The sequence below is a fragment of the Schistocerca americana genome, chromosome 8, assembly GCF_021461395.2.
Source record: "Schistocerca americana isolate TAMUIC-IGC-003095 chromosome 8, iqSchAmer2.1, whole genome shotgun sequence".
Classification (NCBI taxonomy): Eukaryota; Metazoa; Arthropoda; class Insecta; order Orthoptera; family Acrididae; genus Schistocerca; species Schistocerca americana.
The window spans coordinates 449,986,684-450,012,378 of NC_060126.1; the positions used below are offsets into that span (position 1 = coordinate 449,986,684).

At 39.8% G+C, this 25,695-nt stretch overlaps 1 protein-coding gene across 1 annotated transcript in view; it reads right to left on the reverse strand.

The window, feature by feature from the left end:
* Positions 1-810: 810 nt before the first annotated feature.
* LOC124545915 (protease inhibitors-like) overlaps positions 811-25,695 on the reverse strand; it is a 66,061-nt gene continuing 41,176 nt past the window's right edge. Inside the window, exons 4-5 of the mRNA XM_047124875.1 lie at positions 14,028-14,147; positions 811-1,008 (exon numbers count right to left, since the gene is read on the reverse strand). Coding sequence (XP_046980831.1) covers positions 14,035-14,147 — 113 coding nt within the window. The 3' untranslated portion in view covers positions 811-1,008; positions 14,028-14,034. The remainder of the gene's footprint in view (positions 1,009-14,027; positions 14,148-25,695) is intronic.

Genomic DNA, 25,695 nt, shown 5'->3' on the forward strand with positions numbered 1-25,695 from the left:
GAACAGCTCTGTTCCTGGACCACCTCCGTCAGTCACACATTCTTTGTAAACACTCAACGCCTATTACTGACCTCTCAATTAGCAAAAAAGTATTTAAAGAAAGCGGCATCTCTTATTTAAGAACATCTCAGAAAAATCATCACAAATGCAATTAATAAAATTTAGTAATTCAGAACTAGTCAGCTCTTAAAACCACTTCCATATATGTTTCTTGATAGTGAATCAGAACAGCCCCGTCCCTATTTCCCCCCCCCCCCCCCCTTCCTTTCAACCGCCGCCCACCTCCTTCCTGCGTGAGGGAGGGATGAAATAACAATAAAGGGAAAAACATATTATTTTGTCCCTTCTTCCACCTTGGTAGCTTGTTTCTTTGGTTGTATATCAGAGGCTCTAGACCGGCTGTATCAGGTCTTTGCTCGAAAAAAATATCACAACGAAAACTGTTATGTCGAATTGATTATTTTACTTCGACGTGGGTTTCGCCACCAAACAAAGTCGTAAAGACAATATAGGAACTCAAACGTCTGAAGAATATGAATTAAATAGCACTCTACCTGATTCACTGCTATGCAGAGGCTATAATATTGCTAAACTTCTCACGAACTAAAGAGTAGTAGCTGACACTGGAAACCACACAAATAATAACCAGCACTTAATATCACCGAAGTAGAAAACTAATGCTTGTAAGAAATAATATGAGATGGCTGCAGTGTAGCGATTACCACAGTTGCCACATTGTTTCCTCTGTGTTTAATAAAGTAGAAGAACGACTCTTGAGAGAGTAGGGAAACTGTCAATGAATGGCGAAGATACACAACCCTGACATTTTATTAACAGAAAATATATTGGTTTTTGTTTGAAACAGAAACAGAAGGTGCGAAAGAGGAGGACAGAGTTGATGGGAAACGTGTATCACAGGCTGTTGCTCCAACGCCCAGGAAAGTTTCCAGCGTTTCACCACATGGCTGTTGAGTCAGGGCAGCTCCAAAATCCTTCGTTGATTGGTAACTGCAAAGAGAGAGTCCATTATTAGAAATTTGACAATATGGTCACGGGCTCCACAAAGACATCATCAGTTCATGGTATCCTGTATCACAACAGCACAACAATTGACCACTAGATATCATGGGAGGCAAACCCACCCGTGTAAATGGAAGTTGGAAATACTTTCTTCGCCGGCCGCGGTGGTCGTGCGGTTCTAGCGCTGCAGTCCGGAACCGCGGGACTGCTACGGTCGCAGGTTCGAATCCTGCCTCGGGCATGGATGTGTGTGATGTCCTTAGGTTAGTTACGTTTAAGTAGTTCTAAGTTCTAGGGGACTGATGACCTAAGATGTTAAGTCCCATAGTGCTCAGAGCCATTTGAACCATTTTGAATACTTTCTTCTCAATAAAGACGCAGAAAGAGGAGATTGGGCCGGCTAGGAGACCTGAGTGACTTCGACTGTGGACTAGTCATTGGCTGTCACCTGAGCAATAAATCCGTCAGCAACTTTTCAATACTTCTAAAGCTCCCCGACTGTTGGTGACGAGAAGTGGAAACGCTAAGGAACAGCCATGACCAAACCAAGACCAGGCAGACCCCACACGCTGATGGACTGGGACCATCGACCACTATGAAGAGTGGTTATAAGAAATCGCATGAAATAAGCGTAAAAAATCACTTGTGTGTTCCAAACTGCTATCAGCAGGTAGCTAGCACAACGACTGTGTTACTGGAAACGAGTGATTGGGAAAGATGAATCACACTGTGTCCTATAGCAGTTCAATGGAAGGATTTGGATTAGGCGAATGGCTGGAGAACATTACCTGCCATCATGTGTAGTGCCAGCAGTGAAGTACGGAGGAGGCAGTGTTATGGTGTGGCGTTTAAAATATGTAAATACTAAATGTGGAAGGACACAAACACATTTCCCAGCATTGTGTACTGTGCACAGTAGAGGAACAGTTGGTTTATCAGCATACATTGCTCCCTGTCATAACATTATTTTATAATAAAAATAGTTTTTACATGCAAATTTTTAACAATTTTATTTCTCAAATAATAATTTGGGCATCAATCAAGATTTTGTAAGAAACTACTGAGATCTGACTGATTTGTGAAAAAAATTAAGTGTCAGCACAGTAGCATGTAAGAGCAATAAAATTAAAAAATCTCAGTTAAAATAAAAATTCCAAATCATGAAACTCAGTATTATTATTATTTGTTGTCTTTAATCCATTGTATCTAATTTAATCTGTCCATCTTCAAAAAATGAAAGCCACAATTAGTTATTAATTTCAAATATCTACTTCTTAAACTCATTATTAAACCCCATACAAATTTTTCTCCACCTGCTATTAAAATATTCGCATCCAGTAATATAATATAAAACATTTACTTGTAGCTCACTATTTTTTAAAAAATTAGGGTTGCTTGCATTATTGAGCTTCTTGAGTCGAGGCTCCACTTATATAGAAAAAATGTTATTAAACATTTTTTTGTTTTTCTTATCAAATTGTATATACCATATACTTCTGAAGAGAGAGCAGAAACCATATGCAATACACTGAAATTGAAGTATTTGATTATGAATGTAATAATAATGAATCATTTTTTGAAAGATTTCTTGAAACCTTCAGCTGCCATTCCTTTTATTTCATGTAGAATTGTGTAATTCCAGCCTTAGGACATTTTCAAGTATTTTATGGATGATTTTTAGTGGTAGATTATGTCATATACATTGTTTCTCCTAATATAGTGTGAACATATTGGATTTATTTTATGAGCATAACAGGTGTCTAGGAACAATGACATACATGACATAATCTACTACTAAAAAATCATCCATAAAATACTTGAAAATGGCCTAAAGCCGAAATTATACAATCATACATGAAATAAAGAGAATGGTGGCTGAAGGCTTCCAGAAATCTTTCAAAAAAATTCAGCACAATTGTGGACCCTATCACATTGAGAATTACAGAATAATGAATAACATCCTTATGGCAATGCATCTATTTTATTTTCCAGAATATATATTTTGTCATCAAAGACACTCAGTGGGTTTTTATTTACCTCAATTGAAGAAATTTGATGTTTCATGCTTCATTTTAAATTCATAGTTCTGTACTGTTCTGTGCAGTTGAACAAATAATCTATATAATCTTCTTACCTTATTTTATTTTAAACAACATGTTTCCTAATACCATTCGATTTTTTTTCTATCCGGTCACCAACTTTATAAGCATACATTTTTGCTCTCAGACCACAAAATTCTTCCTTTACTTTTCTGTTACATTCATTTTTTCTACAACATCCAATTTTTTACAACTTTTTTGTTTTCTTGTGAAATATATATCTGCTGGATGGTCGCTAAAACCAAATTTATCATATTTTAATTCTATTTTAATTTCATAACTGTATAGTCAAAATCATACATCAGCTCCGTAGATGAATCAAATACTCTCATACCAATGCAGACAAGTTTATTAAACAAAATTTTAGTTTTATTCATACGAATTGCACCAACATTTTCAAAAAATATTGATCTTCCTTTGAAGTTTGGCTTTGCCACAAATTTCTCACATTTATCTCCATCTGAAATTCGTTTTATATCCACTCTTTTTCTAATATTTTACATCGTTTTCCCAAATACTGAAATATCCATCAGTTTGTTGAAATCTTTTTCAAAACTTTTCTTCGCTTTCATTTTCATTTCTCTATCAAATATATATCTGTCCTATATATATATATATATATATATATATATATATATATATATATATATATATATAGCACAGAGTTTTAATATTTAAAAATTATTAAAACTCTGTGCTTTTTTGTTGTCTTCATTCCTAGAGACAAATACAGGGTGCTTCAAAAAGGACTTTACAGCTCTACACCTTTGAAAATTCATATAAAATAATTCATAGTATATACAGAGGTGACTGTAGTGCCAATTTGTAGGGAAATACATCACGTTTTCTCTCGGATAGTTCGCTAGTGCCTAATCGCACCGCATGGAGCGCTATCAGCACTTGCATTAAAGATGGCTGCAGTCACTGGACCCGAACATGCTAGCTGTGTGTTTTGGCTTGAAGAATCGAAGCCAGCGACAGCAGCCCAGCACAATTTTCGTACCAAGTGCGCTAGAGATCCTCTAAGTTGGCCTACAATTTATGAGGGCATAAATGTTGTGTAGAAATAGGGTGCTCAGTAAGTTTCTCCATGACAGAACCATCAATGGAATAGTGTACATCAATACGTTACAACAATTTTTGATACCGCAGATCGATGAAGATGACCAAGAACGAAATGTGTACTTCATGCACGTTGGTGCACCACCCCCCACTACCTGGCTCACATCTGGGATTTTCTCAGTGACCGCTTTTCAGGTCACCGGATTGGCAGTGATGCTCCAATTGCATGACCCTCACTTCCCCAGACCTGACACCACTCGATTTTTTTAAGCGGATTCATCAAAGATATCGTGTTTGTATCTCCTGTGCCAGCTTCTCTACCTGAACGTAGAGCAAGAATTTACACCACCACTGAGCAAGTTACACCTGCTATGATACAGTGAGTTTGGGAAGAAACTGCCGGCCACTGTGGCCGTGTGGTTCTAGGTGCTTCAGTTTGGAACTGTGTGACCGTTACGGTCGCAGGTTCGAATGCTGCCTCGGGCATGGATGTATGTGATGTCCTTAGGTTAGAGGTTTAAGTAGCTCTAAGTCCCATCTCTCTCTCTCTCTCTCTCTCTCTCTCTCTCTCTCTATTCGTTTAGTCGGTTCCGACTCTTCGTGACCCCATGAACCAAATCACGCCACTTTTTCCTGTCTTGCACTTTCTCCCGTAGACCTTCCAGGTTGGAACACATTGCTGCTGTGATGCCATCGATCCATCTCATCCTCTGACGTCCTCTTCTAGTTCCTTCAATCTTCCCCAGCATTAATGTTTTTTCCAGCGAGGCATGCCTTCGCATTGTGTGTCCAAAGTAGGTCAGCTTTTGTTTTAAGATTAGACCTTCCAGGGAGAAATCTGGTTTAATTTGCTCCAATATTGATCTGTTGGTTCTCTTTGCCGTCCATGGAACTCTAAGAAGTTTCCTCCAACACCACAATCCGAAGGAGTCAATTCTTCGCCGTTCAGCCTTTCTAATGGTCCAGGTCTCACATCCATACATCACAACTGGAAAGACCAAAGCCCTCACAATACGGATCTTTGTTGCTAGTGTTATATCTCTGGACCTTATAACCTTGTCAAGGTTTGACATCGCCTGTCTACCGAGCAACAGGCGTCTCCGGATTTCATGGCTGCAGTCACCGTCAGCAGAGATCTGGGAACCGAGATAACTGAATGTGGTCACTACCTCCATGGATTCTCCTGCTATATCCCATGAATTGGTAGGTGTAGTTGCCATAATTTTCGTTTTCTCCACATTCAGCATAAGACCAGCCTTTTCACTTTCGTCTTTCACCTTCAGTAAGAGTGTTCTCAATTCTTCTTCACTTTCTGCCAACAGGATCGTATCATCCGCGTACCTGAGGTTGTTTACATTTATTCCAGCTATTTTAATTCCTGTTTCTCCTTCATCTAGCCTCGCATTCCTCATGACATGTTCTGCATGCAGATTGAATAAGTACGGTGACAGTATGCAGCCTTGCCGGACCCCTTTCTGAATCTTTATCCATTTCGTTGTTCCATACACAGTTCTCACCGTGGCTTCTTGGTCAAGGTATAAACTACGTATCAGATGATTGAAGTGATCTGGTACACCCATGTTTTTCAGTACGTTCCATAATTTGTTGTGATCGACGCAGTCAAAGGCTTTGGCGTAGTCAATAAAGCAGAGGTACACATCTTTCTGAAATTCTCTCGCTTTTTCCATAATCCACCGAATGTTAGCAATTTGATCTCTAGTTCCTCTTCCTTTCCTAAATCCAGCTTGTTCTTCTGGCAGCTCTCGATCTAGATATTGGCGAAGTCTATTTTGTAAGATTTTCAACATAACTTTGCTAGCATGTGAAATAAGTGCGATTGTTCGGTAATCTGAGCATTCTTTAGAACTTTTCTTCTTTGGAATGGGGATGAATACTGATCTTTTCCAGTCTTCTGGCCACTGCTGCGTGATCCATATTTTTGACATATTGAGTGCAGCACTTTCACTGCATCCTTTCCAGTGACTTTAAACAATTCTGCTGGTATTTCATCATGTCCACTAGTTTTGTTATCAGCCATATTTTCGAGGGCCCACTGGATTTCGCTCTCCAAAATATCTGGCTCTAGTTCTAAATTAACATTAACATCAGCAGTAGGAGCCCTGTCATGATGCAGTTCTTTCTTGTATAGGTCTTCTACATATTCTGCCCATCTTTCCTCAACATCCTCTGCTTCACTCAGATCTTTCCCGTTTCTATCTTTTATCATTCCAATTTTTGCCTGGAATTTTCCTTTAATTTCTCTAATTTTCTTATAAAGATCTCTTGTCTTCCCCATTACGTTACTATCTTCAACTTCCTTGCACTGTTCATTAAAGAATATATTTTTATCTCTTCGAGCTAATTTCTGAAAATCTTTATTTAATTCAAACATAGCTGATCTATTTCCCTTGATTTTTGCTTTCCTTCGTTCTTCTGCAACTTGCAGTGCCTCAACTGATAGCCATCTAGCCTTCTTACTGTTCCTTTTCTTGGGAATGTGTTTCTCTGCGGCCTCCTTGACAGTATTAGCTACTTCTGTCCACATCTCTTGCGAGCTTTTGTCCTCCAGCTGTAATACATTAAATCTGTTTTGTACCTCTACAGCATAGTCGGAGGGTATAGAGTTAAGGTCGTATCTGCAAGTTGGGATAATTTTTGCTACATTCTGAAGTTTCAGCCGAAATTTTGCAATCAGGAGCTCATGATCTGATCCGCAGTCAGCCCCAGGTCTTGTTGTAGCTGACTGAACCGCGCTCTTCCACCTCTGATTACAAAGTATGTAATCAATTTGGTTCCGGTGTTGGCCATCTGGCGAAGTCCAGGTATATAGGCGTCGTTTTGGTAGTTGAAACAGTGTATTAGTAATTATCAATGAATTTTCTTGGCAGAATTCTAGGAGTCTCTGTCCAGCTTCATTTGTTGTACCAAGACCATATTTCCCTGTTATACCTTCTACAGCTTCATTTCCCACTTTTGCATTCCAATCTCCAACTATGAAGACGATATCCTTTTTTGGTGTTGACAGTAGTAATTCTTGTAAATCTCCATAGAACTGGTCAATAATTTCCTTTTCAGCATCAGTTGTTGGTGCATAAACTTGAATTACTGTGATGTTGAGGGGCTGACCTTGAAGTCTGATGGACATCATTCTATCATTTTTATATTTGCATCCCATCACAGCTTTTCTCACTTTATCACTAACTATGAAGGCTACTCCATTACTTCTGTTGTTATCATGCCCAGAATAATACACCATATGGCCATCCGAAGCAAATTCTCCCATGCCAGTCCACCTCATTTCACTTATTCCCAATATGTCGATATTAATTTCCTCCATTTCTCTTTTCACTATGTCTAGTTTTCCTTGATACATGGATCTTACATTCCATGTTCCTATGCAGTGCTTCTCTTTGCACCATCTTACTCTTCGTGAAGCTCCTCTCAACCGGGTTCCCCCTGGAGATCCGATCGGGGAACTTGAAACTCCGGAACATTTTGAGCTGAGCGAAGCCATGGGGTTTTCTTGGGATAGTTCAGTGGTGGTTTCCCATTGCCTTCCACTGTCCTCCAACTCCTATCTGCTCACCGACTCAGTTTCCCGCTGGGGTTGGTTACCCAACCTTCCGCTGAGTTGCTCGGCTTAACAGGGGCACCACGTGTAGGTAGGAAATTGGAGAATTGAGGTGACAGAGGCTGTGAGAACTCTCTTGCTGAGTTCTTGTAATCGCGTATCACCCCCATTTTATGCCAGAGTCTCATGATGTCTGCAGAGACCCCCCCAGGTCCCATAGTGCTCACCATTTTTGGGAGGAACTTCTGATGGGATGTATGCAGGATAACCAATGGATGACACATACAACATCTTTAGTTTAAGGGAAAAAATCTTTTGTTTCCCTACAAAATAATACTAAACTCTGCTCTATATCTTCTTTCAATACATTTATATGAATCTTTAAAGTTGTAAAGTCTTCTTTCAAACACTTTATACTGTTTAAGGTTTGTATAGTGAACTTCATAACTATTTTCATTGTCCAGAGAAGCCAACTTACTTTCTTTAGGTACAGGCACAATTTTAGTTTCAGGAGCTAATGGTATGTCTTAATGTAAATCAGGCAGTTCTTTAGGATATTTTAGATCTGCTTGAAATACATACCCAGTTAAGTGTCTTATTTTTTTAGAATCCTAAGATTCAGGACCATCCCATTCAAATCCCACATAGTGTGAATAAAAATCTCTCGGTGTACATGCCGTGTCAATTCTGGATAAAACTCCAAGCTTTTGACCACTACTTCCATGGTCGTCGTCAGGGCTAAAACTGACTGTCGTGAAGTAGCAAGGCTCCCGCTTTTATATGCAAGGGACGGCTTCTGATTGGCTGGAATACGTCATAGCAACAGCGATATGGCGCGTAGTGAAGTGGTGCCCTCTACTTCCATAGATGTAGTTTCTATCCCGTGTTGCTTGCAGCGCCATCCCTTGAATCAGGAGGTAAAGTGTGGGAAGTTTTTCTCTGTGTAACTGTACAGATTGTTTTCATCTAAATATGCCAAGTAATTTGACAACTTTTTTACATCATAATCTTTCACAACACTGGGATGTACCACCTCCTATTCTTCATGTAACAATCGTAGTGGTTGTTCAGTCATTTTTAGCATTTCGTTTCAATTTAACCCAGGTGCAGGAAAATTCCAAGATGGAACATGTCATACTCATTTACATAAGTTTTTCTAAAATTTTTATACGGTCAACCAATAACAAAACATCAGTTTAAGGTTACAAATCATGATAGTCAAAAAAAATTATATTAAATTTTTCTGAAACTAATTTTGCATGTTTATAATCTTCATCATTTATTTCACAGTCATTTAGGTTTTTGTAAAATTCTTGTTTTGCTGGAACTGTGTTCCTTCATATTTCTTCTAAGAATACTTATAATAAATAATATAATATCACTAGATTGAATAAATCATCTGGGAAAAATTTCCTAACGTTTCTCATCTTATTCTTCCATAAATTTGACGACACTTTGTCAAGACATGAAGCCATGAATGTAAATATGTCAGTAAATCTCATCTTCAAATTTTCTGTTGTCTTGCCAATATGTCTTCATTATTGGGTATCAAATCTATTACTTTTTATAATAAACAAGTTCTTTTATGAACTAATCAGAATCTAGTTCTGTGAGATCATGTACAGAAATTGCTACAAAATTAGAATTCTTCAGTTGTATTGCTACAAAATTAGATTTCTTCAGTTGTAAATTACATATATTAAATAATAGATTTATATATTTTCCTCTTAAATAACCATGATGATGAACTTTCTTATTATTTTTTGTATAATACTGTCTATATAATGAGCATATTTTAGATCATATATGTCTTGACTGTTCTGCAAGCATTAATGGTCTCATTTCTTCAATTTCAGGATAAATCCTTCCAATTTCTTCAAACCCTTTTTCCATGTGTTCACTGTATTTTTTATGATAATTTGGTCCTTGATATGAGACTTGATCTTTGTGTTTATCAGCGTAATTGATATAGCAATAAAAAATACTTGGTTCATATTTTTTATATTTGTGCGCATTTATTCTTATAATAATAAATAAATAGTATAAAATCAGTTATTTAAGTTTAATTTTGTTAAATTTATCTTTTTGTTGCTACGTTTATACTTATTTTTTAATATATCCTTGTAATATCCTCTGTTAAAATCATACTCTGATTGTACAGGATAATTTTGAATAAACTTAAAAGTTTATTTCATTTTTGGATTTGGTGGCAATTAGGCACTTTTAATATCAAAATCTTAAAATCTGCATAAATAACAAATGAAACATTCTGTGTATGTTGATAATTTTTAAAACTTACTGAGTTACAGATGAAGTGGAGAATCAACACATCACAAATAAATTTTACTTTTTTTCAATTTGCCTCAAAACAAGCATGGACATAATTTTTTAACCAATCATGTGAATTTTCACCATTTTTGTAATAAAACAAATTTATATGTTTCTCTTTCTTATGTTTTGTTATTTTTAATCGATACACTTGATATTTTTCATCAAATAAATAAACATTAATAGGTTTATTAATTTTAGCCTCAATTTTTTAAATGTTATCAACCACATGGCAAATTCAAAATTTTCAAGTTTCTGATCAATATCAGCCCTAACATTTTAATGTTTCATGACTCTATCCATATTTTCATTTGCAGATACACTGTAATTTTATAGCACACAGAAAACATTTTTGATTTTAATTTTCCACAGTAACAGATGCTTTTTATTTTTATTTTTTCTGGCTTTTCGATGTAAGATGTGCCTCTTAGTGGAACATATCTATTAATTCCTAGTTTCCCACCAATAATTATATTTAATGTCGAGCCACAACCATGAGCCTGAAAATTAGACATTTGTGTTAAAATATTTTGTTTCCCTTCCTTAAATTCTTTAGACATATCTTTTTCTGTACTAATCCTATAATTTTGAGTTTGATGCCTAACTCTCATAATTTTATTAATGGTCTTATTTTCTACTCCCAAAAAAAAGAAAAAATTGAAAATTTCGCTTTTTTATGGATAATTTTGATAAGGTGAGCTAGAAATAAAGGTTGTGATCGTAGATGTAATCTGTAGGTTCTGAGTCACCTATCCAAATTATATATATAAATTATATACAAAGTTATCTCAACTTTCAATTTCGTTAAGATGAAAAACGAAAATTTAGCTATCTTTACATATGATTCATATATACAATGTAAATAAGTGACTCAGAAGCAACAAATTCTATATACAAGTCTGTATAAGACCAAATACCTCACTGTGAGCACAGAGAAAGATGACAGAGCTTTAGATATAGATGGTAAAATCCTTCAAAGAGTTAAAAAATTCAAATGTCTAGAGGCAAAACTCAGTGAGTTAGATGGAGCAGGAAATAATGAAAAGAATCCAGGCAGGGAACAGGACAAGGTTTGCACTTGGAAAGCTACTGAAGTCCAAGTTTCCACAGAAATCCACAAAGATAAGTATCTACTGGACAGTAATACAACTCATCGTCCTATACAGAGTAGAGACCTGCACTATAACACTCCTAACATTTCATAATGCTGTTATGAGGCAGATTTTTGGAGCAAGAAAAGATGGAAACAAACTTAATAAAAATGTGAAACCGCCAATTTCAGGAATTTTATAAGCCGTTGCACATTGGGGCTGTGACTAGAGAGAGGAGACAGGTGGTACAAGCACATAATGCATCAAGAAGGCGAGATCACCAGTCAGGTGCTGGGAGAAGACATGGGAAGCAACAGACCGATGGGAAGACTGCAGCACAGATGAACTGATGGGATCAGAGAAGATGTGTTTACGATGGGACTAACTGGAGAAGAGTACATGGACAGACCTAGATGGAGGAGTCTGATTGGCGAGGCCAAAAACCGACTGCAGTTCGTGGGGCCAAATTAGTAACTAACTAGGTAGCCAACTAAGTAAGTATGTATGTATATCGTATAGAATACAGTGGAAGAGCGACACAACGACCATATGCTGAGCTGCTCCACAGCGACTGCAACTATATCACAGTAATTTTCCTTCTGTATTTTGTGTTGCCCATTTTTGCTATTGTATATTACAGGTTTTCCACTATTTTCAATGTATTTTCACAGGAACAATGGTATCTTGCCTAAAGAATTGAATGAGGAGTAGTTACATTATTACTGTGTAACTATCCACTGCAAACCATAGGCGCCTTATATCAAAATACTAGGAAAGTATCCCTGAAGAATTGTTGATGGAGTTTGGGTTTACCCTGTCTATATCTCAATTTGTATAAAGGTGGGATAATAGTATGTATTTGTGATACACTGATTCAGTTTCTGAAGCACAGAATTCTCCCAGATAAATTGAAGTTTTATGGGATTGGTGGTACAGCTGACCAATGGACAATGTCACATCTAATCAAAACAATGCAGAAAGCTGTACATAGTAATTCAAACAATATAATCCCAGGACATTGTTCTGAATGGAGAGAAATCATGAATGGGCTTCAACAAGAATCAATCTTAGGTGTACTATTGTACTGATATATGTAAACGATCTTCTGCCAAATATACATCAAGAAGGATTAGTTCTTTTTGCAGGTGACACTAGTTTTGTAATCAGTCCAAATATAAATAAACAGAAGAAATAACAAGCAATGTTCCTATAGCAGTTTCACCCTCAATTTTAAAAAGCTACCACATATTCAGCTCTACACATCTAGGGATACCAGAGCTGATTTTATGTTTCTCATAAATTGCGTTTTCTCAGGAGAGAGAGATGCCACAGAAGTTGCTTACATGTGTTCTGTCCCCTTCCTTATGTAGAGGATGAATTATGAGAGTGGTCACCCACCTGGAGGTCTTTCGCTTTCCCAAAGCTGTTTAATAATTGCAACAAGTTTATCGATTGCCTGTCCTGTACACTTTCATAGCTCAAGAGCCATCTGTCGTATATGTAGATGGTGCCTTGTCCCTGAGTACGTCGATGATCTTACTGATTTGCCCCTACGTTGGTAGAGATGAACGAGGATTGATACTGGAATTGCTTTCGCAAATGATGGGATCCCTGGAGACCCGCAGTTGGTGAGACATTCAAAATAACTTCCTACAATCTGGCAATTACCTTCGTCACTGTGAACTAGTTTCCCTTTGGAATCTTTGAAATGTAGGATTGGGGGTTTGTATTTGATCACATTGTGCTGTATGTATTTATAGATGTTATGTGCTATTTTTTAATGTCTTGCTCAATCAGTACCTATTGATTCTTATCAAAAGCAAGCTTCACCCCGCTGGTGATTTCTGATCCAGATTTTCTCGCGTTTAGGAAGCTGATGCTATTCGCTTCATTTTTCTCCCAATTCCATTTCTGCTAAGCATCCTGTCTTAGCTTTACTGGCGCATCTCGCTCATTGTCCCATTAAGCATGATTTCTTGATTTCGAGCGTCGGACAGTGCCCTTACGTCCTGTGGCTGTACCCTATTCTGGTTGTTCTCACAGACCTCCAGATTTATAGTTTGCAGCTTGTAGGTGAATCCTTGGACGCTGCTTAGCTTGTCTCTGTCAAATTTATTATTTTTTCTGGGGCTAATCTTCTTGGTATATCTTACAATTAGTCTAACTTTGACATTGGAAAAGTAATTATCCGAATCTACGCTGGTATTTCTAACAACCATTGTGTTCTGGATCCTTAGTTGCGCTTTCTGTTTAATGGCAAAATGGTCAACTTGGAATTCGCCGAGGTTGGAGATTGGAGGTGTTCAGTTCTTGTCTTTTATGGCAGGTGTTTCAAAGCAGGTGACTTTAGAACCAGACTGAATGCTCTGAATTGTTATTATTGCTATTATTATTATGATTGTTATTATAACGATCACATATTATTCACATTTGTTTTATTTTGACATGTGTTTGTCCAATAAACGCGAAAGCAACCAGGAGAGCCGTGTGCTGACCACGTACCCCTCTACACAGCATCCAGTAACGCCATTGGTAGACGATGAGATGGGGGTTGGTCGAATCCTATCCGTCCAGGGCCAGAACGCAGAACTTTCCTTTTTACCTCCCGTTCACTCTGCTGTTTATTTTTATTATTGTACGTTTTTCTGTTCAGGAATTTTTGTTTTTATGTGTCGTGTTCAATGACGTTGTGCCAATAAAAAATATATTCAGTACATTACAGATTCTCGACATACTGCCGGTTGCAACAGCAATCAGCACAGAAAAGGTATTTGTTTTAGTCTATAACAGCATTTTTTTTATTTTGCCGATTGGCAAACAATATACAACAATAAATACAAGCATGTAGTTACTCACAGCAGTGCTAATTCTCTCGTGGGCAGTCTACGTGAGTGCACACTGTGGAACGGCCGTCGAGCATACACTGGCACAGGTTGCAGCCCCTCTTGAAAACCGACCCCGGAGTGCACGCAATCGCTGCAACAGGTGAACACGCTCGCTAGATACCCATACGGCTGGTACGCAACAAATATGCAGGCTGTTTTTCACAAATTAGGGAAAGATCACAAAAAAAACTGTATCAATTCGGCAAACGTAAAGCAAGAGGGCCGGAAGTAATGCTGTTACTAAATTACGGCTACACGATAAGTACCGCATGCAAACCAATGGAATGGCAGTTATCTGTACATACGAGGTGCATTCAAGTTCTAAGGCCTCCGATTTTTTTTTTCTCCGGACTGGAAAGAGATAGAAACATGCGCATTGTTTTAAAATGAGGCCGCATTCATTGTCAATATGTCCCAGAGATGGCAGCACCGTACGGCAGATGGAATTTTACCGCCAGCAGCGAGAATGAGAACTGTTTTAAATACTTAAAATGACGACGTTTTCCTTACTTGAACAGTGTGCAATCATTCGTTTTCTGAATTTGCGTGGTGTGATACCAACTGAAATTCATCGACAGTTGAAGGAGACATGTGGTGATGGAGTTACAGATATGTCGAAAGTGCGTTCGTGGGTGCGACAGTTTAATGAAGGCAGAACATCGTGTGACAACAAACCCAAACAACCTCGGGCTCGCACAAGCCGGTCTGATGACATGATCAAGAAAGTGGAGAGAATTGTTTTGGGGGATCGCCGAATGACTGTTGAACAGATCGCCTCCAGAGTTGGCATTTCTGTGGGTTCTGTGCACACAATCCTGCATGACGACCTGAAAATTCGAAAAGTGTCATCCAGGTGGGTGCCACGTATGCTGACGGACGACCACATGGCTGCCCGTGTGGCATGTTGCTGAGCAAAGTTGACGCTCAACGACAGCATGAATGGGACTTTCTTTTCGTCGGTTGTGACAATGGATGAGACATGGATGCCATTTTTCAATCCAGAAACAAAGCGCCAGTCAGCTCAATGGAAGCACACAGATTCACCGCCACCAAAAAAATTTCGGGTAACCGCCAGTGCTGAAAAAATGATGGTGTCCATGTTCTGGGACAGCGAGGGCGTAATCCTTACCCATTGCGTTCCAAAGGGCACTACGGTAACAGGTACATCCTACGAAAATGTTTTGAAGAACAAATTCCTTCCTGCACTACAACAAAAACGTCCGGGAAGGGCTGCGCGCATGCTGTTTCACCAAGACAACGCACCCGCACATCGAGCTAACGTTACGCAACAGTTTCTTCGTGATAACAACTTTGAAGTGATTCCTCATGCTCCCTACTCACCTGACCTGGCGCTTAGTGACTTTTGGCTTTTTCCAACAATGAAAGACACTCTCCGTGGCCGCACATTCACCAGCCGTGCTGCTATTGCCTCAGCGATTTTCCAGTGGTCAAAACAGACTCCTAAAGAAGCCTTCGCCGCTGCTATGGAATCATGGCGTCAGCGTTGTGAAAAATGTGTACGTCTGCAGGGCGATTACGTCGAGAAGTAACGCCAGTTTCATCGTTTTGGGTGTGTAGTTAATTAGAAAAAAAATCGGAGGCCTTAGAACTTGAATGCACCTCGTACAGTACCGAAGCAGCGCTAATTCTTACTCCGAGGACCAACAAGTTCAGCGCATGGAGTGCCTGCTCCATTTTCCAACCTGGGCCATGTCGCCATTTTCAGTGTTCTTCTGCAGTACCTGACAGTGCTGAGAGCAGCTTTCACAAGACTGTTAGCTTTCAGTTCCTACATGAGTCATTAGACGCCATCATCAAACTAAAGCACGTCGCTGTACTGCTGTTCGCCGCAGCTACAATCAACACTGAAATTATTTGTATTATTCAAAACTACATTTTCGATTGCTCCCATTTTTTGGTCCACATGGCTATGGCAGAAGTACTCGTAGAAATGTTAGTTGAAATTTCATCAGGAAGGAGAGCATTCATGAGTTTCAAATGAGTAAAGCTATACATTAACAGGCGTAAGCTGCCACTACAGGCCAGTTGTATAGAGAGAGCGTTGTACCTAGAAAGCAGAGTACCTTGCAAGACATGGTGTTTTCTGGTCAGTACTTCAGTTTAGCGATCGATTTTAGAATCACCAGAAGCAGTTTCCACCATTTCCTACTGGTCCTCTAGTGGTTAGACATGAGGTCGTGTTTTGCACAGCATTTGTAAATATTTCGCGTTCTACATATTTAATTGCTTTATAATATATTTCAGCTATTTGGAATGTATTGTTAATCCTTGAGGTACAGTGAATCACTTTAATATTCGGACACTATGATATGTTAACCTTGTAGCATCATAATTTTATTCGTAATAAAACAAGCAAAATATATAACCAAGTATTATATACCGTGATGTGTCTTGTAAATAATAAACTTTATTAAGATAACGAACATAAGTTCTTTTATAATACTACTTAAATACAAATTGGTCCTATATTCACGTTACTTTAATATTCGGACACTTTGCAGAACTAATCATTTCAAGAGAAGATTTTGTGGAGCATTAGATGTTTCAGTATCTTGTCGGGTAGCCATTCTGTTTTATCACTTCTTTCAAACGCTGCGGCATATTGCAAATGATCTTTTTCCAAATAGTCCGCGTGTACACTGTCCCATTCTTCCTTTAATGGCTTCATTGTTTCCTTGGACGATACTGGTGTTTCTCTAATACGTCGCTCCAGTTCTCCCCACACATTAACAACGTGATTGAGATCTGGTGATTGAGGTGATGGCTGTAACACGTTGGGGCAATTGTACAACAAATATTCCTGCACAATGCGAGCCTTATGTTTTGGGTCATTGTTCTGCTAAAACTTGAACGTGTTTAATATCCCCATGGTTTCAGCACATTTTCGTAAATTGTTCTTTAATATGTTCAATCAGACATATTTGTCCACAATACTGTCGATGAACACCAATTCGCCCGGTCCAAATATCGATAAACAGCCCCAGACAAGAACGCTGCCACCTCCTTGCTTTACAGTCGGTTTAACATTTGTGATTGTAAATTCTTCGTTGTTCTTTCACCAAACCATACTTCGTCTACCCGACCCAAAAACGTTAAATCTACTTTCTTCGGTAAAAATGATGTCGTTCCACCATATTTCATCCTTCGTAATAAACTCCCTGGCAAAAGCACAACCTCTTCTTTCGATTCTGTTCATTCACATACGGTTTCTTCCTGGCCACTCTTCCGCTGTAGGCAGTTCCATTCAATGCTCTGCGAATCGTTTGAGGGTGAATCGTCGCGCGCAGTGGCTGCACAGTTAGATGCTCCATGTCAGTGACTGCACGGCCCCTCCCGCCGGAGGTTCGAGTTCTCCCTCGAGCATGGGTGTGTGTGTGTGTTGTTCTTAGTATAAGTTAGTTTAAGTAGTGTGTAAGTCTGGGGACCCATGGCCTAAGCAGTTTGGTCCCTTAGAAATTCAGACACACTTGAACATTTGAGGATGTACCTTCTTGCCAGTCTCGTTTAGCAGCTCTCGTGCTAATCTGGGTGCACTGAGTGCAGGATCCTTCTTTATTTTCCGTGTTAGCTGCCTCTTGACTCGTGCATCCAGCTTGGGTGGCTGGCCCTTTTGCGGTATAGAGTCGATACGGTCCTCATTTTTGAATCGTCTGACGATATCTGCCACAGTACTCTTACTTATCTTGAGCGTGGCAGCAATTTGTCTATGCGATTTACCTTTTGCGTTGTGGAAAAATCACAAGCTGTCGTATCTCAAAACTAGTATTAGCTTTGCGTGGCATCGTACCGTCTGGACAGTCGACCACGCTTGTAAACACACACTTGCCTTCTGACTCGAAGTATTTACCCCGGAGTGAACGGTGAAAACAAGTGCGGCACAGTCATCTGTCAGGATATTAAAGTAACGTGACCACCGAAGAGTGCTTTATTTCAATCATATTATTTAACAAGTGGTATACGTTGTGTAAACATCATTCGTACTATTATTTACTAGGCAGCTCCCTTCATATAATACGTGGATATATTATATTTTTATTTTATTCATAATACAGTTATAACGAATATTAAGGTTATTCACTGTGTAGAATTCCATGGTGTCATCATGGTGAGTAAAATGCTATAACCCCCCCCCCCCCCCCCGAGACTGTTTTGAGACTACTTAATATCACGGACACGACGCGCATCATACGAAAAAGGTGTTCTCGTTGAAAAGTTAGTATTAATAAATGGGACGTCTGTCTGTGCTACAATTGGCCACCTTCTAACTATCCTTCCTGCGTGGGCGGGGTCAACTTTGTGTTTTCAAATGCGAAACTCTCGTTTCTATTGTACATTAGGATCCTACGCTAAAAAACTCTAACCATTGTTTTCCATTCGTGGTATACGATGCTGTAATTGACATGTATCACGGGTCCCTCTTTTTGCAATTAAGATACGACACATTTGATTCTATGTTTCATTTAGTATGTAAATGTTAATGGTTGTGTTCTAACAACCGATACTGACGTTCAAACGTTACTTGAATGTTGCAAATGTGCTTGTACAATACCAATAATGTGCTACACGTTGACATTTCTGACTAATAAGCTACTTGAGTGGTACCGTAGTTCTCTGTTCCCTATGGGGTTGATCGAGTCGAGTCCCCACTCCATGCTTGATTTCGGTAGCCGCTCTCGAACCCCGCTGTCAGGGCGACTGATTTCGGTGTGTGTTTCCATCCAACTGTCGTAATTCTTGCGCTGGCCGCTACGTGGTTACCGGCAGAATACAAGCCACAACCATTGTAAAAAGGTAAACTGTCCATGAAGTGATGGTGACAGGGGCACCTGCCATGGATACTCAATGAATTCAAGCATTCCACTGGTGACAGACAACGGGACTCACCGAAATCAAGCCTCGTTGTTCCTGGATCACGTTAAACGTGGTTTCTCACCAGACACTAAAAAGGCACTGTGCAGACAAATTTAAAACACTAAAGTAAATCTGTAACACAAATATCAACCGTTATAACACAGAGATTTACATATACGTCGTAAATGAGACGTAGAATCAGATGCGTCGGTTCTTAATTGTAAAAACAGGCACACACGATGTTTGTAGATTACAGTGCCGCCTACCATGAATGGAACACAATCGTATGATTAAATCGTACGTAATTTTTTCAGCGGAGAATACGAATATATAATGAAAATGACGGGTTCGTATCTGAAAATACAAAGTTTCCGCCGCCCACACAGGAGGGATGGTTAGGAGGTGGCCAGTCATAATACAGACAGGTACCGCCTTTACTAATAATATCTTTTCACCTAGAACACATTTTTCGTACGATGCATCATTTTCCAGTCATCGAGTTTCCTCCTGTTAAAACAAACACCCTACGTATTTAGAACTATTTATATAACATGTGGACACTTAAGTCGTAATTCATCGGTCGTACACCACCTTGTAGGTCCACCTTCAAACAGAAGATGGTTTCCTACCAAGGAACACGTGTTACTGTCAAATGAACTGAATTTCTTTAATATCTTAACTATTTTACCTGTTTTGAAAATGGGAATTTGTTTTAGTTTACAATATCTTCTATTTACAAATGTACTAGTGACTGATTAATTTCATTTCTGCTGCGTGTCATTGCGTTCGGCTTGCTTTGTTGTATTATCAGCCCATATTTTGTCTTCATTAGACTGTTTACTCCTTTCAACAGGTCATCTAAATCTCACTTACGCAGAGGATAGCAATTTCATCATGGAGTGTTATCCTTGGTATCCTTTTACACTGAATTTCACTCCCGACATTTTATTGTTTTCCATGAGTGGTTCTCCGACTTACGGGTTAAGCACCACTGGAAGAAGACTATGCCTATGCGATACATCCTTTCCAATTCGAGCACGTTTAATTTGGTCTTCCAATCTTATTGACCCTGCTTGGTTTTTGTGCATACTTTACATCTGTTTTTTATAAAATAACTTTTGCGGCTGACAATCACTGTTTTTCTCCTTTTTTTGGAAGCTTCGTTTCTGATACCCGAAAAACTGAAACATTATTTTCAACGAGTATTGTGCACTGTAAATTATCTGAGTTCTGTTTACGACGTGTGATTTGTCGCATAGGCGGACTACTAGAATACAAGAGGTCAACAGAATAATGCAGCTATTCACACATCGAAAACGTCACGCGTAAATAAACGAAAAGCTCAGTTGAGAATGAAAATTGCTAACCCGAAGCGAGTCGTACAAGAAAAAAATGAAAGAAAATCGTCGCTGGCAGCAGGAAAAGTACTAAACAATGAAAAAGGGCATTGCTATACCGCGGCAGAGTTTCACCAATCATTTCTAATTAACAAAGGTTAAAATACTGCATGTTTTCGAAAACATTTTGAAAAAATCGCTGATAGACTTTCACAGTTGTAGTTAGAAAACCGTCTGGATCGCATAAATCACGTTGATTGATGACCGGTTTCAATCCAAAGGTAGACCATCAGAGGGACATACGGATAAAATGTAAACGATGCAATAAAAATAAAACGACGTTACATGCAGAGTTGATGTGCGGAGGTGAATCCATGGAACAGTAACTGTAGAGGAATCCAGATGTTGTCAGCTGCTGGAGAAGCAACCATGTGCTGTGGTTAAACAGCAGAAGCTCTGCCCCTAGCCGTCTCCACACATCAGCATGTCCAGTATAATGAATTGAATACATGAAGAAAAACTTTAGTTACTAACTTAAAAATGCTATGTATTTATACTATTCGTTGTAAGATTAGTCACTATTATATTTGCGATCCAAAGAATGAAAACATTAAATAGCATACAATAAAAAACCGATGACTTAGACTGCCCTCCATGGAACAGTATGTACATATAAGAAGTCACTGGTTATTTAGGTTAATGTGCCTACAAAATGTTAGGTTACCATCTTGTTTATGATACCAATTATTTTTTAATGTATGCTGTTTTATTTTTGTACAGAGTTTCAGGGAGAGCAAAAGGGAACAATTGACAGGAATTGGGGAAAGAAATACAGTAGAAGACGAATGGGTAGCTCTGAGGGATGAAGTAGTGAACGCAGCAGAGGGTCAAGTAGGTAAAAATACGAGGGCTAGTAGAAATCCTTCGGTAGCAGAAGAAATATTGAATTAAATTGATGAAAGGAGAAAATATAAAAATGCAGTAAATGAAGCAGGCAAAAAGGAATACAAACATCTCAAAAATGAGATCGACAGGAAGTGCAAAATGGCTAAGCCGGCTTGGCTAGAGGACAAATGTAAGGATGTAGAGGCTTATCTCACTAGGGGTAAGATAGATACTGCCTACAGGAAAATTAAAGAGACCTTTGGAGAAAAGAAAGCCACTTGTATGAATATCAAGAGCTCAGATGGAACCCCAGTTCTAAGCAAAGAGGGGAAAGCAGAAAGGTGGAAGGAGTATATAGAGGGTCTATACAAGGGCGATGTACTTGAGGACAATATTATGAAAATGGAAGAGGATGTAGATGAAGATGAAATGGGAGATACGATACTGCGTGAAGAATTTGACAGAGCACTGAAAGACCTGAGTCGAAACAAGGCCCCGGGAGTAGACAACATTCCATTAGAACTACTGGCGGCCTTGGGAGAGCCAGTCCTGACAAAACTCTACCATCTGGTGAGCAAGATGTACGATACAGGCGAAATACCCTCAGACTTCAAGAATAATATAATAATTCCAATCCCAAAGAAAGCAGGTGTGACAGATGTGAAAATTACAGAACTATCAGTTTAATAGTTCAGTTTAATAGGTCATTTACAGACGAATGGAAAAACTGGTAGAAGCCGACCTCGGGGAAAATCAGTTTGGATTCCGTAGAAATGTTGGAACACGTGAGGCAATACTGACCTTACGATTTATCTTACAAGGGAACCTCCCCATCGCACCCCCCTCAGATTTAGTTATAAGTTGGCACAGTGGATAGGCCTGGAAAAACTGAACACAGATCAATCGAGAAAACGGGAAGAAGTTGTGTGGAACTATGAAAAAAATAAGCAAAATATACAAACTGAGTAGTCCATGTGCAAGATATGCAGCATCAGTGGTTGTATGAGCTACGAAGCACCGTGGTCCCGTGGTTAGCGTGAGCAGCTGCGGAACGAGAGGTCCTTGGTTCAATCCTTCCCTCGAGTGAAAAGTTTAGTTTTTATTTTCAGACAATTGTCACACCCACAAGAAAACCTAAATCGGGCTAGGTAGAAGAATCTTTTTACTCATTCGCCAAGTGAACAAGTTAGGTGGGTCGACAACATATTCCTGTCATGTGACGCACATGCCGTCACCAGTGTCGTATAGAATATAACAGGCGTGTTTTCCTGCGGAGGAATCGGTTGACCTATGACCATGTGATCAAATGTTTTCGGTTCCCATTGGAGAGGCACGTCCTTTAGTCTACTAATCGCACGGTTTTGCGGTGCGGTCGCAAAACACAGACACTAAACTTATTACAGTGAACAGAGACGTCAATGAACGAACGGACAGATCATAACTTTGCGAAAATAAAGAAAGTAAACTTTTCACCTGTGGAAGAATTGAACCAAGTACCTGTCGTTCCGCAGCTGCTCACGCTAACCACGGGACCACGACGCTCCCTGGGCTCACACTATCCTTGACGTAGCCTATCTTGCACATGGACTACTCAGTTTGTATATTTTGCTTATTTTTTTCATAGTTCCACACAACTTCTTCCTGTTTTCTCGATTGACCTGTGTTCAGTTTTTCAAGGCCTATCCACTGTGTCAACTTATAACTAAATCTGAGGGGGGTGCGATGGGGAGGTTCCCTTGTTAGAAGAAAGATTAAGGAAAGGCAAACCTACGTTTCTAGCATTTGTAGACTTAGAGAAAGCTTTTGACAATGTTGACTGGAATACTCTCTTTCAAATTCTGAAGGTGGCAGGGGTAAAATACAGGGAGCGAAAGGCTATTTACAATTTGTACAGAAACCAGACGGCAGTTATAAGAATCGAGGGGCATGAAAGGGAAGCAGTGGTTGGGAAGGGAGTGAGACAGGGTTGTAGCCTTTCCCCTATGTTATTCAATCTGTATGTTGAGCAAGCAGTAAAGGAAACAAAAGAAAAATTCGGAGTAGGTATTAAAATCCAGGGAGAAGAAATAAAAACTTTGAGGTTCGCCGATGACATTGTAATTCTGTCAGAGACAGCAAAGGACTTGGAAGAGCAGTTGAACGGAATGGACAGTGTCTTGAAAGGAGGATATAAGACGAACAGCAACAAAAGCAAAACGATGATAATGGAATGTAGTCGAATTGAGTCAGGGGATGCTGAGGGAATTAGATTAGGAAATGAGACAAAGTAGTAAAGGAGTTTTGCTGTGGGGAGCAAAATAACTGATGATGGTCGAAGTAGAGAGGATATAAAATGTAGACTGGCAATGATTCGGAAAGCGTTTCTGAAGAAGAGGAATTTGTTAACATCGAGTATAGATTTAAGTGTCAGGAAGTCGTTTCTGAAAGTATTTGTATGGAGTGTACCCATGTATGGAAGTGAAACATGGACAATAAATAGTTTGGACAAGAAGAGGATAGAAGCTTTCGAAATGTGGTGCTACAAAGAATGCTGAAGATTAGATGGGTAGATCACATAGCCAATGAGGAGGTATTGAATAGAATTGGGGAGAAGAGAAGTTTGTGGCACAACTTGACAAGAAGAAGGGACCGGTTGGTAGGACATGTTCTGAGGCATCAAGGGATCACAAATTTAGCATTGGAGGGCAGCGTGGAGGGTAAATATCGTAGAGGGAGACCAAGAGATGAATACACTAAGCAGATTCAGAAGGATGTAGGATGCAGTAATTACTGGGAGATGAAGAAGCTTGCACAGGATAGGAGGGTAGCATGGAGAGCTGCATCAAACCAGTCTCAGGACTGAAGACCACAATAACAACAACATTTTATGTTGTAACTCTTTGCGTCAAAAATATAATAGTGGTTAATCTTACAGCCAATATTACTAGGGGCTTTAAGTAAGTAATGCTACGCATTTCTTTTTTGTCAGCCGGTTTCCGTTGAAAAGATGCGGAATCTGAAGTGGGACATCGCAGACTACTCAGGCTTTAGCCACTATAGTTTCATGAAATTCCAGTAGAGGGTGGCACTTTCTGTAGCCATCAACATGGCGCCTGTAAAGGAGGTCCGTTCCAAGCAGAGAGCTCTCATTGAGTTTCTTTGGGCGGAAAACCAGAGAATCACACTTACTCATATTCGCCTGCAGAATGTCTACGGAGTACAGAAGCACAGTGAATTGTTGGGCGAGGCGTCGGTCATTACGGCAACAAGGTCGTGCACACCTGTGCGATTTCCCGCGTGCCAGCCGGCTGCACTCAGCTGTGACTCCTACATTGTTGGAACGTGCGGACACTCTCATTCGAGGAGATCGACGGATCACAGTCAAACAAATCGCTGCGCAACTGAACGTCTCTATTGGTATGGCTGACATACGTGTCCACCAGTTGAGTTACTCAAAGGTGTGTGCCGGGTGGGTTTGTCACTGTCTAACAGACGTCCATAAAGAGGAACAAAGGACCATCTGTGCGGAATTGGTTCCACATTACAAGGCTGAGAGTGAGAATTTTTTCTTGATCATCGTTGCACGTGATGAAACATGGCTTCATCACTTCGAACCACAAACAAAACGGCAGTCCTTGGAGTGGCGCCAGACCACCTCTCCTCAGAAGGGAAAGTTCAGAGTCGCACGCTCTTCCGGTAATGTCATGGCGACGGTGTTGTGGGATATTGAACAGGTTATTCTGTTTGATGTCCTCCCTCATGGAGCAACGATCAACTCTGAAGCAAACTGGAGAAACGACATCAAAGTATTCGTCGCCACAAAAATGCAAACGAAATTCTCGTTCACCATGACAACACAAGGCCTCACACAAGTCTGCGGACCCGAGAGGGGCTCACAAAACATCACTGGATTGCAGAATGAGATTTTCAACCTGCAGCGGAGTGTGAGCTGATATGAAACTTCCTGGGAGATTAAAACTGTGTGCCGGACCGGGACTCGAACTCGAGAACTTTGCCTTTCGCTGGCAAGTGCTCTACCAACTGAGCTATCCAAGCACGACTCACGTCCTTTCCTCACAGCTTTATTTCTGCCAGTACCTCGTCTCCTACCTTCCAAACTTTACAGAAGCTCTCCTGCGTGTTCGAGTCTCGGTCCGGCACACAGTTTTAATCTGCCAGGAAGTTTCATATCAGCGCACATTCCGCTGCAGAGTGAAAATCTCATTCTGGAAACATCCCCCAGGCTGTGGTTAAGCCATGTCTCTGGAGTATCCCTTCTTTCGGGAGTGATAGTTCTGCAAGGTTCGCAGGAGAGCTTCTGTAAAGTTTGGAAGGTAGGAGACGAGATACTGGCAGAAGTAAAGCTGTGAGGACGGGGCGAAAGTCGTGCTTGGGTATCTCAGTTGGTAGAGCACTTTCCCGCGAAAGGTAAGGGTCCCGAGTTCGAGTCTCAGTCCGGCACACAGTTTTAATCTGCCAGGAAGTTTCATCACTGGACTGTTCTTCCTCATCCACCCTACCGCAACTTCCGACTTCCACCTGGGCCAATAAAGGATGCGCTTCGCA